This window comes from Mus pahari, chromosome 23, assembly GCF_900095145.1.
Source record: "Mus pahari chromosome 23, PAHARI_EIJ_v1.1, whole genome shotgun sequence".
Taxonomy (NCBI): domain Eukaryota; kingdom Metazoa; phylum Chordata; class Mammalia; order Rodentia; family Muridae; genus Mus; species Mus pahari.
In genome coordinates, this window is record NC_034612.1 from 5,409,491 (window position 1) to 5,426,219 (window position 16,729).

A 16,729-nucleotide genomic window follows, 5' to 3' on the forward strand; every position below is an offset into this window, starting at 1 on the left:
CAGGGCTTCCAAGTCCGCTCTCCTCAGCTCTAAAGAGAACAGTTGTAGCTGGTTAGGTTACCGGAAGGGTCGCCTGTGACCATGTGTGTAAACGCCTCCCACGGCACCCTAGTAGTTGCCATGATGAGAGCGGCCACTGCCTTTGTGTTTGTCGCTCAGGAGGGCCAGGGACACAGGTCACTAGAGGCTGAGCATAAAGCAGGTCAGCGAGCAGTCTAGGAAGGAGGGTGTGGCATTCGGGGCTGGACTCTACCCAGGCCTGTGGAGGGTTTCGACACAGGAGGAGTTAGGCAGGAAGGTCACCACTTCCAGCCCCTACCCTCTAGCTGTGTTCTTCCTGTCAGGAGCCCGTCCCTATAGGCCACCCCATGCCGGGGCAATGGCAGCTTGGGCCCCTGCATTACAGTTAAACAGTCGTGGGGCCCTGGAGCCGCTAGGGCTGGGTTCCTTGCCAGTGGGCAAGGACAGTCAGCCAAGCAGCCTTGCCCCCAGCTTGTTGAGGGGGTGGCGAGCGCTCAGCTGGCTTCACGCCAGCCCCCAGCCTCTCTGCATGCCTTAGCCATAACCTGGAGCCTGGGGAGGAGCTTAGAGCATGGAATTCTGCCCCCTCCCTGGCCTTGGAGGACAGGTGCACCCCAGGGCCACCTCCTGGCCTGGCTCTGTCTGCCAGCCCCTCCCTGTGCTGTGACTTGATTCAGGGCTCCCCCCACCTGATTACCCCAGTTGCCCCCTCACCCCCCACCCCGTGGAGTCAGGCGTTCCAGGCAGGCATTTCTAGCTTCCGCACTGCCCTGTCAGGAGGAATGCAGAGCCAGGCACCTCACCCCTGAGGGAGGAGCCCAGAGAGAGCACTTTCAGTCTGGTCTGGAGACAGGGCCGCAGATGTGGGAACCTGAGGAAGTCGGGGCACTGTCCCTGGGACGTTCCCGGTAAGGATGGTACGCTCACCGGTGGACGTGGACGGACACCTTCTCTTTGCAGATGCCCTGCTGGCAGACTTGGAATCTACCACCTCCCACATCGCCAAGCGGCCAGCGTTCTTGTCAGAGGAGCCCCCCTACTCCTACCCAACTGGGAACCACACGTACCAGGAGATTGCGGTGCCACCTCCGGTCCCGCCGCCGCCGTCCAGCGAGGCCCTCAATGGCACGGTCCTGGACCCCTTAGACCAGTGGCAGCCTAGTGGTTCCAGATACACTCACCAGCAGGTAAGGGGTGGGCACCTGAGAAACTCTCGGGGACTTAGGGGTGACAGGAGCTGGCCTACCAAGGATGCGTCAGGCCACTGGAGAACTGAGGAGAGGGGGCAGGGATGGACATGCACAGCCATACACAGTCCTTCCTACGCACCATGTGAGGGGCCAGTGACCAAGTATTAATCACCTGATCGGCCCGTGGAAATTCCCTGTGAGACAGGCTGCGAGCAGGAGCTGCCTGGGAGCCGACACTGCTCCTGGCTGCTGTTCCTGTCTCTCCTGGGGGGGGGGGGGGGCGGGCCCGTTTTGTTTTCCCCCCCCCCCCCCCCCCCCCCCCCCCCCCCCCCCCCCCCCCCCCCCCCCCCCCCCCCCCCCCCCCCCCCCCCCCCTACCCCCCCCCGCCCCTACCAGGCCCTGTGCCTTTCAGCGGCTCCCTCTACCATCTCTGCGGTGGGCTGGGCTCCCACAGCATCTGTGTAGTTGGGGAACTGAAGCAGTTTCCTTCCTCCTCACTCACCACATTCCTTCCCTGCCCTCCCTCCTCCTCCTGGAGGCTTGTGACATTCGCCTGGGGGGGGGGGCTTGGGTGGCAGGGCCCCCAGCCGCTGCATCCAGCCTAAGGTGGAGAGGTCTCACTTCTCTCCTTTGCTTCCTGAAGCTTCCCCAACAAGCAGAAGTCGGCGGAGCCCTCCCCGACCGTGATGAGCTCCTCCCTGGGCAGCAACCTCTCTGAACTCGACCGGCTCTTACTGGAGCTGAACGCGGTGCAGCACAGCCCGCCCGGCTTCCCTGCAGGTACGGCTGGGTGTTCAGGCCGCTCGTGAGCCTTCGGGTCCTTGGGGGACTGAGGAATGAGCAATCATTTTGTCTTCTTTCCCCCCCCCCCAAGATGAAGCCGAGTCGAGCCCCCCCTTGCCCGGAGCTCTGAGTCCACTTTATGGCATCCCAGAAAATAACAGTCCCCTGGGGGGCAAAGCGGGGCCCCTGGTGAAAGAGAAGCCAAAGCGAAATGGAGGCCGGGGGCTGGAGGATGTGCGGCCCAGCGTGGAGAGCCTCTTGGATGAACTGGAGAGTTCCGTGCCCAGCCCTGTGTGAGTATTCGCTGGGAAGCTCTTGAAGGTCCTGCCTAGACAGGCTCCAGGCCGGAGTGCCCGTGATGTAGCCCTAGAGTCACCTGGTCCCCTTAAGTGCCCGTTACTTGCCACACCAGCCATCCATCAGCACTGTGCTGTGTGTGTGGAGGCCGTCTGTGACTCAGACTGTTAGCACAGGTTTGCTAAGGCCCCAGAGGGCTGGAATCCTGGCTGGGCCAGTTAGTACACTTAGCTCTCAAGTCTGTCTTTCCCTCCGTAAGTTGGAGTAAGCTGAAGTGAGGCGCAGTGATACGTGGTCCTGATCCCAGCCTCTGGGAAGTCGGGGCTTGGGGGAACCTCGTGTTCAAGGCCAGTCTAGGCTATATAGTGAGTCTGAACTGCATGAGACCTTGTTTTAAAATAGGAAGCAAACTGTAAAGTAGGTTAGCAGACAGGGATCACGGGGTGAGACGACATAGGTAAATCCAGTGAGGCCAGGTGGTCCCATGTCTGCAGAGGCCTGGCTCATAGCTCTGCCACTCACAGGACGCTCCTAGTAATGTTAGGTCTTGTCTGTTCATTCCGAGGTAGGGTCTCTCCACAGCCCGGACTGTTGTGGAACTCACTACGTAGTAAGCCTCTTGCCCCAGTCTCCTACGGGCTGGGTTTACAAGTAGGAGCCACCACCACACCTGCCTGTCTTAATGGTAGCTAGCGCTGACTGATGTCATCGTGTATAATAACCTAACGTCTATGTAAGTGCTGTAGAGGGGACCTAAAGGTGCTCCCAGTGTTTGACAGGTGAGCTTGCCCTGCCCTGGCAGGGGTGTCTCCCTGTAAGGGTACCGTGTGAGCCACCTTTTTCCTCTGGTCACCTCCCCTCGGCATGGTCTCAGCCAGTTGTACTCAGCCAGGGATGGGGATCCCTAAGGTACTAGGTGCTGGAGACCTGATCCCCTGTGGAGCTAGAGTCTGGGCCTCCCCCCCCCCCCGCGCTCCCCGCTGACACACCGCCTGCCCTTGCAGCCCGGCCATCACTGTGAACCAGGGAGAGATGAGCAGTCCGCAGCGCGTCACCTCCAGCCAGCAGCAGACCCGGATCTCAGCCTCCTCTGCCACCAGGGAGCTGGACGAGCTCATGGCGTCACTGTCAGATTTCAAGGTGCCCTGTGACCCTCCGTCCTCTCTGCCCCCCAGTCCCCCCCTCCATTCTCCAACCTCAGTGAGTAGCTGGCCTGTGGCTCCACAGTGCCCTGGGGGAGAGAGGCTCGGCAGTCCGAGGGGGAGGCCGTGCTTCTTAGCAGCCAGTGAAGGCACAGAAACCGGAGCCTCTTTTAGCTGGGACATTCCTCCCTCTCCTGGTGTTCCCAGCCACCCAGGTCAAGGGGATCAGGAGGCACGGACACAGGGACAAAGAGCCCTGTGTTGATGGCTGCTCTTGCTGGAGGAGGGTGTGTCCTGCTGGGTCCGTGGGATCGGGATCCCATGCCTGAGAAGTCACTTGCCCCAGAGCTGCCTCTCCCACACTCGCTGACCTCAGAACACCCGCTTTCTTTCTGCCAGTGGGGATGGGATTTACAGACCTCTGCAGCCAGCCTCCGTCCACACTCCACTTTGTTCTCCCGGGGCCTGAGTCCCCAGAGCCCGGTCTGTGGGAAACCCAACCTGCCAGGCCCTCGGCCCATTGGCAGGAAGTGTCCCACCTTCCCCTCCAGGCTCTCCAGGCCCGCCAGTCCACGGCGTTTTGTTTAGAAAATGTATTGCCTTGATAGGGCTTCATACTGACAGAACTTTCCAGTAGCTGCTGACCTCAGCTCCGTGTGTGTCGGCCAGAGACCTCTGGGGCGCAGCTTGGGGAATATGAGAAGGGAGCCAGGCCGTCCGTCTGTCCATTCTTGGCCCCGAAAGGTGCCTCATGCTTCTCCTCAGCTGGGCTCTTGCTTGGAGCTCAGAGGCAGGAGACCAGGTGCCGGCTCAGTCCGGACTTGGAAACCTTGTTGCCTGGTTCCGAGCAGTGGGAAGCAAGTCAGGACCCGCGCTGGCTGTGCTGCTGTTCATCCCAGGACACTGCAGTTGCTTCCTTAGACCGTGTAGCCCAGGGCCACTCAAGGAAAAGCCACACCGCTTCTCGCTGAGCATTAGAGAGGGGACTTTCCGATAGAGGAGAGCAGGAGCGAGCTGGGTGGGATTGCCTGGTGGGTAGTGCACGGAGCTGGTGCCCGTGGCCAGCTTCCCCCGGGTTTGCACCTTGTTGTAAATCCCCAACGTGCTTACTCTGGGTGACTTGGTGAGCATGGCTTTGCAGCTGGTCTCTCATGCCTACAAGCATCTCTGGGCTTGGAGCCTTTCCAGAGACCCCGCGCCTTAGTGTCGCTCAGGTGTAAGATGGCGGTTCTCCCAGCACTAGGCCACACCTGCCCCCTGCTCACCTCTCCCCATTTCTCTCTCTTCCCCCTCATCTTTCTCCTCCAGACTAGCACTTCTGCTGTGCTGCCCGGCTCTCCTCCACCCCCACCCCTCCTTCATCCTCCTCCTCCTCCCACTAAATCCTCCCCTGGAGACCACACCCCAGAGGAAGAGGAAGGAAGTAGTCAGGTCCTTTTACCTTCTGTGGCTCCCGGATGGCTTGGTTTGGGTAGTCTCGAGGAGTTGGCTGACACTCAGAACTCAAGGGCTCCTTCTGTGGCGGCTTCTCAGCAGTCACGTGGTGTGAAGAGCCAGGCTCAAGTTAGGCATGGCCTGATGGGTGCGGTGGGTCCCCCCTCTAGGGCTCCCCCATGCCACACTCCATATCCTGCAGGGAGCACAGGGTCCCCGGGGCCACTGGCCAACTCTGTGTGTTCAGAGAAGACTATGGCTCCCACTTGGGGATGGCCACAGGCTCTGACAGCATCCAGGCCTGAGAGTCCCCAGGAAGTGACTTCCGGCTTTCCGGAAGGGCTTGAGCCGCCCGCCGTGGCGTTAGATCGGCAAGCTGTGCTCCCTGACACCTGGGCTCTCACCAAGGAGTGTGCCCTGCTGGAGAGGGCACAGTTAGAACCAGGGGGCCGGGCAAGCACTTGTCCTGCCCCGGGGGACAAGGAGCAGCTAGGTGGGAAGACTCCCCAGAAGGGAAGCTTTGGGGGACCCACTGAGGCACCCGAGAACCCAGGGAGCCCAGAAGGTGCCGCCGAAGCCGCTCTGGAGGCCAGGAAGGAGCAGCCGGAGCTTTGTCATGCCATGGCCGTGGGGACACCCAGCGTCTCGGAGAGGATTTCCACCTCCGGCCAGGCAGGCACCAGCTTGTGTGGTCACTAGGCATGGCTCTGGCAGGACTTGAGTGTGGGCCACTCCTTGCTAACTGCATGCTGCCCTTACGAATGCCTGCCTGGGCAGAGAGAGCCAAGGGATGATGGCACTAAAGATATGCTTGGCGGTGATCCTGTGGGGCCAGCCTCGTGTCTAGTGACGCTCCATCTCCTGCTTCCTAAGATGTCCTTTAGAGGAGCTGACCCGGCATCTCAGTGTATGGAACTACTGTGGATCGCACACCACTCTGGCAACTCTCACTCCCTATGTAAACTTGGGGAACCACCCAGAGCCTCAGCTTTACCATCTTTAAAATGGGAGCACCAATAGCACACTTTCCCAAGGTCACGCAGAGGGTTGGCTGAGATAAGTGCTGGAAAGTGGAGGAAACCCAGTACATGGTTTTCCTTCCCTCTGCCCCTGGCTGTCTGTCCTGCCTTCGTCTCCTCAGTGCTGGCCCTCCAGCTGTGCGCCACCATGCAGGGCTCTTCCTTGTTTCTCGTAGGATTCTGACTTTACACCTTCACCCCAAAGTGTTTCCACCAACACTACAAATGAGTAAGCTTTAATGCGTAATATGTACTATAAACTATGTACAGACACTGGCTAAAGGGTGTAAAGAAAAGAGAAGCCTCCATCTTTCTTCTTAAGCAGTGAAGAGAGGCGAGGGAGGGGTAGGAACATCAGGTGACTACTGTGTGACCCCGAGTGTGCGCCAGGAGAGCCCCCGCTGGCTCCGGCTAAGGCGAGAGCAGCTGGCGTCCATGGTTAGAGGCTGACTTGGGAGTGAGCGCTGGGCCGTAGGACCCTCCTCAGCCCTGTCTGCTTCCTGCTTTCACCTGCCTCGGCTGGCCTCTTGGTTGTCCTGCTTTGACCTCTCCTGACCCCTGGTGTGGCCTGAGCTGCGTTGTCCCACCTTCCCTGGGATGGGATGGGATGGATGACGGCTGCTCTGTCCTCCCCCAGATCCGCTCTGTGATCAGGAGGAGCCGGGAGTCGGGCCACGTGCATCCCATGTCCCGGGAGCCCTCCCCTCGCCGCAGGCTGGACCCTGCAAGCCTGAGCAGGAACCCGTCCCAGGAGCAGCTCATTGGCGAGCTGCAGGGCCGGCTGGGCATCCAGCCGGCGGCCGAGGAGGTGGCGGGGGCCTCCGCGCAGGACTGGCTGACAGAAGGCATCGTTATCACCGTGCAGCCACGCGGGAGGCGGGCCGGGGGGCAGCTGGTAGAGAAGGTAGCCAGCCACCCGATGCAGGCCACAGCCGGGGAGTGGGGGTCTGGCCGTCCCCTCAGCCCTAGTGCCGGCTGGAAAAGATTTGGGGGCGGTGGGGTAGCTTCCGCACTGTATGGCCTTATGACGAGGCTGGCCACATCACCCCCTCCATCCTCATCTGGCTGCTGAGTTCTTACCTTCCTGTCTCTTTCCCCCCCTCTCCTTCCCAGGTTGTCTACCCTCCTGACTCCCCCATGCCCCTGAGAAGAACCATCTCTGTTGTGGCTCCTTCCCCCCCTGCCCTTTTGCTCCAGGATCACCCCGACCCTTCGACCGGCGGCTCTCCTGTCCCACCCAGCCTGCCCACTCCTTCCTGGCCAGGGCCCTTGGCTGCTGCTTCTGCTTCTTCTTCTGGGGTCCAGCCTGCAGGGGCGAAGTCCCTGGAGGAGGGTGGGCGTGGCCCCCCTGCTCTCACCTCCGTGCCCCACACCGTGAGGTCTGTGGGCTGCCAGACCAATGAGGACCCACTCTTCCGCCCGATGCAGGCCTGCCTCCCGGCACCTTGCTCTGCCCGTGCCCTGTCTCGTCCCCAGCCACCTCCCAACTCCGAGGATGCTGCAGAGGTGTGCAGGCACGGAGGGCTCCGTCCTCCATCCTCAGCCCTGGCAGTAACTGGAGTCCTTCCTTAGGGCCTGCCCGACCCTGGTATCTAGGCACCACACACACACACACACACACACACACACACACACACACACACCCCGGCCCATTCCCTTGGGTTCGTCAGCTGAGGAGGCCATTTCCACACTGGAAGCTACGAACCATCTCTGCTCCTGCTGGCCTGGGCCTACTGTTGTCCGGGCCTCCAAGTCTACCCGTGTGACTCACCCCTTCTGCCTCCCCTTCTCCTAGGCCTCCTCTCTCAGGTTCTCTCTCTCTCTCTCTCTCTCTCTCTCTCTCTCTCTCTCTCTCTCTCTCTCTCTCTCTCTCTCTCTCTCTCTCTCTCCGTCCCCCATCTCTTCCACCTCCACCCCCAACCCCTTCTGGTTTTCTGCCATTGCCAGTAGGGAGAACTCCTCTAACTCTGTGTGAGATAATCCAGTGGCGAGGCCTCTCCATCTCGGGTTTTTAAACGATGCCTTCTCCTCTTCTCCTCTCTTTGCCACCTAAGATGCAGGGCCTGGAACAGAGAGTGGATGGAGAGCGGTCGTGGGCAGCCGGCTGGCCCCCCAACAGCAGGCAGAGCAGCCCGGAAGGGCAGGACGAGGGAGGGGTCAGTGCTCAGACTGGGGACTGAATTCTTGCTTGGCATGTCACCCCTGGGCTTGGTCATGCAGCTGGGTGCTGGAAGCTCTCCTCGACCTTCCTTCGGACTGCCTGCTGATGTCATCCCCCACCCCACCCCCAGAGGACCGTGTGCCTTTTGCCTCCGTCAGCCCGTCTGTTCGGAATAGAAAGCCTCATAGGTGTTAACGCTGTGAGTTGCCCACACCAGGCCCTGGAAATCTGACTGGCTCTCTCCATGCCCACAGTTCATGGCCCAGGGGAAAACTGGGAGCAGCTCACCCCCTGGGGGGCTCTCCAAGCCCGGGAGCCAGCTGGACAGCATGTTGGGGAGTCTGCAGTCCGACCTAAACAAGCTAGGGGTCGCCACCGTTGCCAAAGGGGTCTGCGGAGCCTGCAAGAAGCCCATCGCTGGGCAGGTAAGCAGGGGAGGTAGGCATTGGGCACTGGGGCCTGGGTTCCGGACTTTACCTGGAGTGACTCTGTGTCTGTCCTGTCAGGTCGTGACCGCCATGGGGAAGACGTGGCACCCCGAGCACTTTGTGTGCACCCACTGCCAGGAAGAGATTGGGTCCCGGAACTTCTTCGAGCGGGACGGACAGCCCTACTGTGAGAAGGACTACCACAGCCTCTTCTCCCCACGCTGCTACTACTGTAACGGGCCCATCCTGGATGTGAGCGCATGCACGGCGGCCAGTGGCTGGTGGGCGGCGGGCTGCCCCTCTGGGCTCTGGGCCCTGTCTGCTCCTTTCATCTCCCATGGTCCGCAGTCCTCTTTCTGAGCCGTGTCAGCCTGGCTTACCCAGGCTGGAAGTGGTAGGGTAGGGCTGGAAGTCTGACTTGGTGGCTCACAGCAGCCCAGGCATGTTAGGTGACTTCCCCTCCCATCCTGGAGTCCTGGTGTGGAGGCCCAGGCATTAGGAGCCTGGATGCCACCGGTGTCTCCCTTCCCACAGTCTGTGACGTTACTTATAAAGTAGGACTCGTAATAAATCCAGTGAACCTATGAGTTTGAGCTCGAAGTTTGAGGAGAGAGGTGTGTATATATGTCTGTCAGTTGGAGTTGTGTGTGTCTGTCAGTTGTATCCCTCAGCAGCTCTGAGTACTTAGTCTTTGCCATTAGGAGAGAGCCTTCCTCCATTTGCTATGAGCAGGGGTGAGGTGGGAGGGAGAGCTTTTGGGAGCACCCTGCTCCTCCCTGGGCTGTGGGCAGGGGTGAGGCAGGAGGGAGAGCCCTGTCCATGCGCCTTTTTTTCTGCTTTCACAGAAAGTGGTGACAGCGCTGGACCGCACGTGGCACCCGGAACACTTCTTCTGTGCCCAGTGTGGAGCCTTCTTTGGTCCAGAAGGTATGACTGCGCTGGAAGGGCCTGCCTGCCATGCTCTGGGAGGTCTCAGAAGGAGTTGGGGCGACCTCACCAATGCTGGGCTCGGGGTGGCTCCGGGTCCTCCTCTCTGAATGCCACTGGCTTCTGATCCTCAGGCTTCCACGAGAAGGACGGCAAAGCCTACTGTCGGAAAGATTACTTTGACATGTTCGCACCCAAGTGCGGCGGCTGCGCCCGCGCCATCCTGGAGAACTACATTTCGGCCCTCAACACCCTCTGGCACCCCGAATGTTTTGTGTGCAGGGTAAGGGGAGCCTCCATTGAGCCAGAGGGACCAGGAGCAGGCAGTTGGGGGGTGTGTGTCTCTCCTGTGGTGCCCGTGTTTAAGGCTCTCAGCCAGCGAGTGAGCGAGCAGGGCTGGGGTGTGTGTATGTTTGCTTCTTCAAGTCCCAAAAGCCCTCAGCTGGGGTCAGGACCAGGAGCCAGGTAGAGGTGTTCCAGGCCCGCGCCAGTGTGCAGGCCTCAGGTCTGGTCACACTGGACAGAGCATGTGACGATCAAATGACGCTCCAGGGAGGAGCGGACTGTGCTTCTGAGCTGGTCTGTGGGGTAACAGGCCCCCAGCAAGGGCTTCTGGACCAGTAAACTAGGGAACACTTGCTGTAGGAGGCTCGGGTCTGTCACACCTGCGTGTGCACCCTAATCTGCAAATGGGGATCCACAATGTGAAATTTAAGCTCAGGTCTCCACTCCCCATCCTTTTTAAAAGTGTGTCCATTTCTGGGCAACAACTATGGCCCCCTGCGTAAATCCAGAGCTCACACCTCTGACTGTAGGCTGTCCTCAGAGCAGCGAGCACAGCTGGATCACATCAGTACAGACCTTCTTTCCCCAGGGGGAAGTTGAGGGTGTAGTCTAGCTCACAGGAACCAATGAGCAAGCAGGGCTCCTTTACAAGGGTGACAAGGGTCTTTTGGGCGTCAGGCAGGACAGCTCCTGAACCTCTCTCTCTCTCTCTCTCCTCTTCTGCCCGGCAGGAGTGCTTCACACCCTTTGTCAATGGCAGCTTCTTCGAGCACGATGGGCAGCCATACTGTGAGGTCCACTACCATGAGCGGCGTGGCTCGCTGTGCTCCGGCTGTCAGAAGCCCATCACGGGCCGCTGCATCACAGCCATGGCCAAAAAGTTCCACCCCGAGCATTTCGTGTGCGCCTTTTGCCTGAAGCAGCTCAACAAGGGCACCTTCAAGGAGCAGAACGACAAACCCTACTGCCAGAGCTGCTTCCTGAAGCTCTTCTGCTAGGCTGGCGCCTGCCCTCCGCCCTTCCCCCAGCCAGCGCCGCTCGCACGGGGCCAATCCAACAGAAACTGGAACCTCACCTACTCAGCAGGTGCAGGCTCAGGACAGGACACTGGACCGGTCCCTATCCCTGGTAAAGGGGCCTCCTCCCCCTTCCGTAGCTCTCCTGGGCTCTGTGCACTTCTTCCCCAGAGGTGGGCTGCCCAGTTGTCCTGTGGATGTCCCCCAAGAGCCAGCACCTCACACTGGAGCCTTTGACAGTCACCTCTCCGCAGTGTGGTCACTGGGAGGGCAGAGAGGGTCAGCTAGGGGTCTTTTTATCCTTCTCCAAGCCCCTAGTGTATTGGGGATACCGGGCCCCGCTAGACAATGCCAGCATAAACTCACCCATGGACCACCAAAGGCACTTTGGGTGTTACCACCCAGCATCCCAGAGTTTGGGTGACTGCCCCATTTGTACTTGCCCTGGGGTCTCTGAGAAAGGCTCCTCCAGCAATAATGTTTTCTATAGACGCATGCTCCATCTCTGGGGACGGCATAAGGTGGGAGTGTCACCCGTGCCTCAACACTGTACCAAATTTGATAGATTTCTACACTGAGGTTCAACTTCATATGGCTCAAGTTGCTTTTATGTATCTCCACAAGATGATTTTGAAGAGATTTAAAGAACGCCCCCTTTTGTACTCTTGTCTGTCCACCGCCGCCAGTTCAGCCAGTGGCCTTGGTTTTGGTATGGACTTCGCTTTGTACCGAGGGCTCGGGATGGGGAAACACTTTGTATCTTTATTTTATTTCTTAGCACAATGATCTGGGAGTGGCTCTGTGACGACTTCTGGAACCTCACAGCTCCCGGGACTGTTTTTAAACTGCTGTATTTTCAAACCCTTCCCTTACTGCTCAGGCCAACAGGCTCCTCGTTAAGAACTGGTCTAAGAATGTTCAGCCCCTTGGACCTGGCGTTTTGAACCTCACGTGTCCTGTTCCCAAGGCAGGCAAAGGGGAAAGACATCTTTGGGGGTCTGCTTCCTTCCTGCCTACGTAAGCCATCAGGAGCCAGCCTCTGCTCCGCGTGAACTTTTTTTGGCGACAAGGAGAACCCACTGAATTTTCTCAGCCTCATTGCTTCTCTGGGGCTTGCTCTTCTGCCTTCTCAGGAAAGCTGGTGTCTGATTCTGACCCAGAAGACCGGAAAGGGGCTCTGGTCTCTGCTCTACTGGGCACATCTCTCCCTCAAACTTCCTGGCGGCTGACCGGGGCCAAGGTTGTTCCCTTTCACAGGTGGGGTTCATGTTGGTGGGGGGAGGGGGTCTGAGAAGAATGCCCCAAGCTGGCACAGGGGAGCCTGGTAGGATTTGGGCCAGAGGGACAAGACCCCTGTTAGAGCAACGGAAAGTCCCGGAGCTCCCGTGCCAAAGGAGGAGACAGGAGCGACTTGGAAAGGGCTGGGGAAAAGGGTCTGGGAAAAGGGGCTCTGGAAGATTCCATAGGCTTCCTAGTAGAGGACCAGCGTGATGGGGACCCAAACGAGGATCCCCGGTCAGGGCTGGGCTAGCCCAGGTCAAGATCAGCTCCGTCCGGCGGTGGCCGCAGACACCGGCACTTCCACCCACAGGCCTTACTGCTCTGTTTACAGTGACCTGCTCCAGGCTCCCATCCCCTCCAAGAAGAGGCCGGGGTATCTGGAGAGCCATTCTCTGGGTCAATGGATCTGTGATCATTTGATTTTTTTTTCCCCCCTTATAAACTTCTAACCTGGCTTTTCCCATTTCAACTCCTGTGATATATGCCAATAAAGTTTGCCACGATTTTCACCCGAGCTGATGTTATTTCTTGGGACTTTGGGGCTGGTCGCTACGACAGAGAACCTAGAACCTCTCTAGACTCAGAGACTCACACAGAGGAAGCAGATGATTGATGCTCTCTCCCTGGAGGCCCAGAGAGCCAAAGAACGGGATGCTGGGAGCTGGGAGCTTGCTTGTGGCCGTAGGTCCTTCTGACACCAGCATGAGCCTTACGGGCCTAGCCTAGGGAAAACTGACTGTGCCCCACAGGGGCAGGTCCTGCTCTGGGGCTATCCTGTGGGCCTGTTGGGTGACCTTCCACTCACTGGTCATGGAGAAAGAACAGAGTAGGAATCCCAAGTTCCAGAGAACACCTTGGTCTAACTCATCCTTTATGGAATGCCCGAGACGGCCTGCTGCTGGCCACGCTCTACTGCCCCCTTGTGGCTACGTCCACACATGCATGTATGCTTTCTCTTGTCACATCCTGGGGCCCCTCCATTGGATGGATGGTTTCATTCTGCCCAAAGCTGCAGCTTCAGTCTTCCTGTCCTTTAGCGCAGGTGTCCAGGCAGCACGGGAAATGGTATTCTGGGTGACAGCGCCTTTACGGTGACTTTGGAGGTGGTCATGACCTTTGACACCCAGTCAGAGATAAAGACTTGGTTTCTTTTCCCAACCCTCATGTCCCTGTCCTTAGAGAAATGAGTATGGCTGGCTTTCTCGGTAATGTTTCATGGATACCTTCCCGTGCCACTGGGTGTAGACTTGCACCGTTTCTAATGGCTTCACGGCATGATGACATATTGGTATACAACAGTTAGGGTATTTATATTGTCAGAGTCGGGTTGTCTTTGGAAATGTAACGTAGCCATTATGTATGCACTCGGAAAAGTGCGTTTAGAGAAAGAGAGACATGGGGTTTGGATTTGACTGTGGAGCACAGTGGGCTCCATGGCCCTTTGAACCTGTTTCTACAGCCGCCTTCTGAAATCGTCAGATGATTTAACCACTCTGGGAGCTTTCTTGTGGATAAAGTATTGCACCTCAGGACTTGAGGGGTGGGGATGGGGTGGCAGCAGTAGCATTGGGAACGTGCACCAGTGCATAGGACAGTCCTGAGTGTGCGGAACCTTTGTCATTAAAGAGCAACCTCAGCGGTCACTGATTCCTGCAGTTCTTCAAAGGCACCAGGAAGCTTTAAAACAGCAGACTGCTTGTTTAGCATGAACAAGGCCCTAGGTTCAATATCTTCCCCCATATATACACATTTATTTATATATGGATATTTATTTATTCATGGGTCTGGAGAGATGGCTCAGCGATTAAGAACAAGGGCTGCCCTTCCAGAGACCCTGAGTTCAGCCCCTAGCCGGTGTTGGATAGCTCCCAAACGCGTGTCACCCTAGAGGTCCTGAGTCCTCTGTGACAGCCCACAGCCTCACACAGGTGGCTCAGACTTACACACAAGCACATAAACACACATAAAGCCTTAAACACACACACACACACACACATTCCTCGATCTTAAAAACTAGGACAGTTTTTCTTTCGTCTCCACTCCTTATCTGAGCCGGTAAGACTCTCCTGTTGAGTGTTTCTAGGCCACTTGTGACCAAGAAACATTTGCTACAACCATGGACCCCAGCTCCACCCATCAGAATATTCTCTTGCCCTAGGCTGGCGAGGGTGGGGCTTGGGCTTCTGACAGCCAGTCCATCTGGTTGACTGCTGCTTTCTTGAGCAGGAAAACACCTTTTTCACACTGCGGTTCCCAAACACGAGTGAAAGACCTAGGAACTTCACAAACACATGCATTCCTTCCCAGCCTCGATCCGGGCAGAATCTGCTGGACTAGGACCCAAAATGCCACATGCCAGAGAGGACATTAAAAAGTATGTCTCAGCTTACTTTGATGGCTGGGGGGGGAGGGGTGGGCATGTGGTTACAGGGGAGAGTGAGGCAGGAGTGAGACTATCTCAGAGTAAAACAATTATCCAAATAAATGTTGAATGACTATATATATATATATATATATATATATATATATATACAAGAAGCTAACATGTATTGATTTTTCTCCTGTATCCCTGGAAGGGAAAGCAAATGGTCAATAAAGTGGAAGTGCTTTTTAAGACAACACAGCAAGTGGCAGAACAAAGTTATGGATCTGGGTCTCATCTGGCCGCATACCCTGCGTTTCGCTCGCTCAACAAATACTTATATCTGCCCACTGTCTGGCAGGCACAGAACAAAATCTCTGCCCTGTGGAGCATACCTTCCTGCAGGGAGAGCTGACAAACAGAATGTGGTGAATTATACAGTGAGTTAAATGGTGTAAGTGCTGTGTAAGGCAGGATAGGGAGGGAGGGTAGGTTTGGTTTTGCCCCGCCCTTAAAATTCATTCGAAATCAAGAGTCAGAGCAGGAACAGCTGAGACGAGCCGGGTGTGGTGGCAAATGCCTTTAATCCCAGCACTCAGGAGGCAGAGGCAGGCAGTTTTCTGGTTCGAGGCCAGCCTGGTCTACAAAGTGAGTTCCAGGACAGCCAGGGCTACACAGAGAAACCCTGTCTCGAAAACAAAAACAAGAGCAAAAACAAAAAGCAAAAAGCCGTGGAAAAAAAGCCCGAAAATAAAGGCATACTCTTGGAGGGTATAAAAGGGCGAAAGGATCAGGCTAGAGGCAGACACATCAGAAGGAAAGCAAGAAACCAGATTGCGACCGTGGAAAGGGTAGTGTGGGACCTTGAGAATAGACGTTTTAGGCTTTTACTCAGAGAAAATGGGAACCTTTGATATAACTTTGTGTGGGTGAGGATGTAGGTTTTGAAAGGAAGAACAAGCCGGGCAGTGGTGGTGCACGCCTTTAATCCCAGCACTTGGGAGGCAGAGGCAGGGGGATTTCTGAGTTCGAGGTCAGTCTGGTCTACAGAGTGAGTTCCAGGACAGCCAGAGCTACACAGAGAAACCCTGTCTCGAAAAACCAAAACATAAAATTAAATAAATAAATAAATAAATAAATGGCGCATGCCTTTAAATAAAAGAAATTAAATAAATTAAATAAATAAACAAACAAATAAATGGTGTCGCACGCCTTTAAATAAAATGGATAGATAGATAGATAGATAGATAGATAGATAGATAGATAGATAGATAGATAGATAGATAGATAGATAGATAGATAGATAGATAAAGGAAGAACAAGAGACCAGAGCATCAGCTAGGGTTTCACAGTTGGTTTGTTGTACGGACTCGCGACGCTGCAGGGCGGCAGGGCGGCTCCGACCCAGCAGAGGGCAGCAGCTCTGAGCACGCACCTCCCGCGGCCGGGTGCCGTCTTTACTTACCCGACTTGCTGGAGTGGCAGCGGTGCCAGCCAATGGGTACGTATATTAGCCGAGTGGGGGCGGGACGGTCGATGGCTCCAGCCAATAGTCATGGACGACGTCGTCTTCGTTCCCGAGACCCGCCTGGTTGTCCTATAAAAGGCACGCGCCGGCGTGCGGCCCTTCTCTCACCAGGCGTCCTCGTAGGAGGTGAGGGGCTCGCTCGGTTGTGGGAGGGCGGCAAGGGCGCGGGGACGCTGCGGGTGGGAGCGATGGGCTCGGGGAGCGTCGGGGCCCGGCTCTGCCCGTCCGGTCTACGGCCTGGCTCGCCCGATCGCCCGCGCTGCTGGCGGCGGCAGCCCGGGGCCCAGGTCCCGCGTGGCCGGCTCGGCCTAGGCCTGGGACCGGGGACGGTCTTGGGGTTTACCGGGCTTACGCTGCCCCCCTTTCTCTCTCCCCAGTGACATCGTCTTTAAACCCCGCGTGGCAATCCCTGACGCACCGCCGTGATGCCCAGGGAAGACAGGGCGACCTGGAAGTCCAACTACTTCCTCAAGATCATCGTAAGTGCGGAGCGGGCTGGGGCGGTCGCTGGCCACGCGCTTTAACAGAGTTTGGGCATCCCGGGGAAGTTCTGTCGTCTTGGGTTACCCCCGTTCCAGAGCTAGCTCGCTCACCCAGTTTCTCACCTCGTCGAGCCCTTCGCGTCTGTGCAAAGGGCTGAGCCTGGAGTGATTCATCCTGTTGCACGTCTGAGACCTGCCAGTCAGGCTCTTGTCCAGGGACTTAATGACAAAAGGCCTTTAAGGAGGCTTTGAACAGAACCACCAGACTTTGTAGGCATGAGTCTGTTTTTGTTAACTTTTTTTTTCTTTTTTTTTGAGACAGTCTCTCTGTATAGCCCTGGCTGTCCTGGAATTCACTTTGTAGACCAGGCTG

At 57.2% G+C, this 16,729-nt stretch overlaps 2 protein-coding genes across 6 annotated transcripts in view; both read left to right on the forward strand.

Annotated features, from left to right (window-relative positions):
* Positions 1-12,493, forward strand: part of Pxn (paxillin) — a 49,104-nt gene extending 36,611 nt beyond the window's left edge. Inside the window, exons 2-11 of one of the 5 annotated variants that reach the window (XM_029533585.1) lie at positions 982-1,208; positions 1,855-1,991; positions 2,086-2,287; positions 3,296-3,431; positions 7,941-8,042; positions 8,302-8,472; positions 8,554-8,727; positions 9,321-9,402; positions 9,537-9,685; positions 10,419-12,493. In XM_029533585.1, coding sequence (XP_029389445.1) covers positions 1,898-1,991; positions 2,086-2,287; positions 3,296-3,431; positions 7,941-8,042; positions 8,302-8,472; positions 8,554-8,727; positions 9,321-9,402; positions 9,537-9,685; positions 10,419-10,685 — 1,377 coding nt within the window. In that variant the 5' untranslated portion in view covers positions 982-1,208; positions 1,855-1,897 and the 3' untranslated portion in view covers positions 10,686-12,493. Of the gene's footprint in view, positions 1-981; positions 1,209-1,854; positions 1,992-2,085; positions 2,288-3,295; positions 3,432-4,741; positions 6,791-6,999; positions 7,393-7,940; positions 8,043-8,301; positions 8,473-8,553; positions 8,728-9,320; positions 9,403-9,536; positions 9,686-10,418 lie in introns of those variants that run through there. The other 4 variants (XM_029533586.1, XM_029533587.1, XM_029533584.1 and 1 more) reach the window with 4 other exon arrangements.
* Positions 12,494-15,932: 3,439 nt separating this feature from the next.
* The window catches only part of Rplp0 (ribosomal protein lateral stalk subunit P0), a 4,177-nt gene continuing 3,380 nt past the window's right edge, over positions 15,933-16,729 (forward strand). Inside the window, exons 1-2 of the mRNA XM_029533859.1 lie at positions 15,933-16,000; positions 16,252-16,389. Coding sequence (XP_029389719.1) covers positions 16,300-16,389 — 90 coding nt within the window. The 5' untranslated portion in view covers positions 15,933-16,000; positions 16,252-16,299. The remainder of the gene's footprint in view (positions 16,001-16,251; positions 16,390-16,729) is intronic.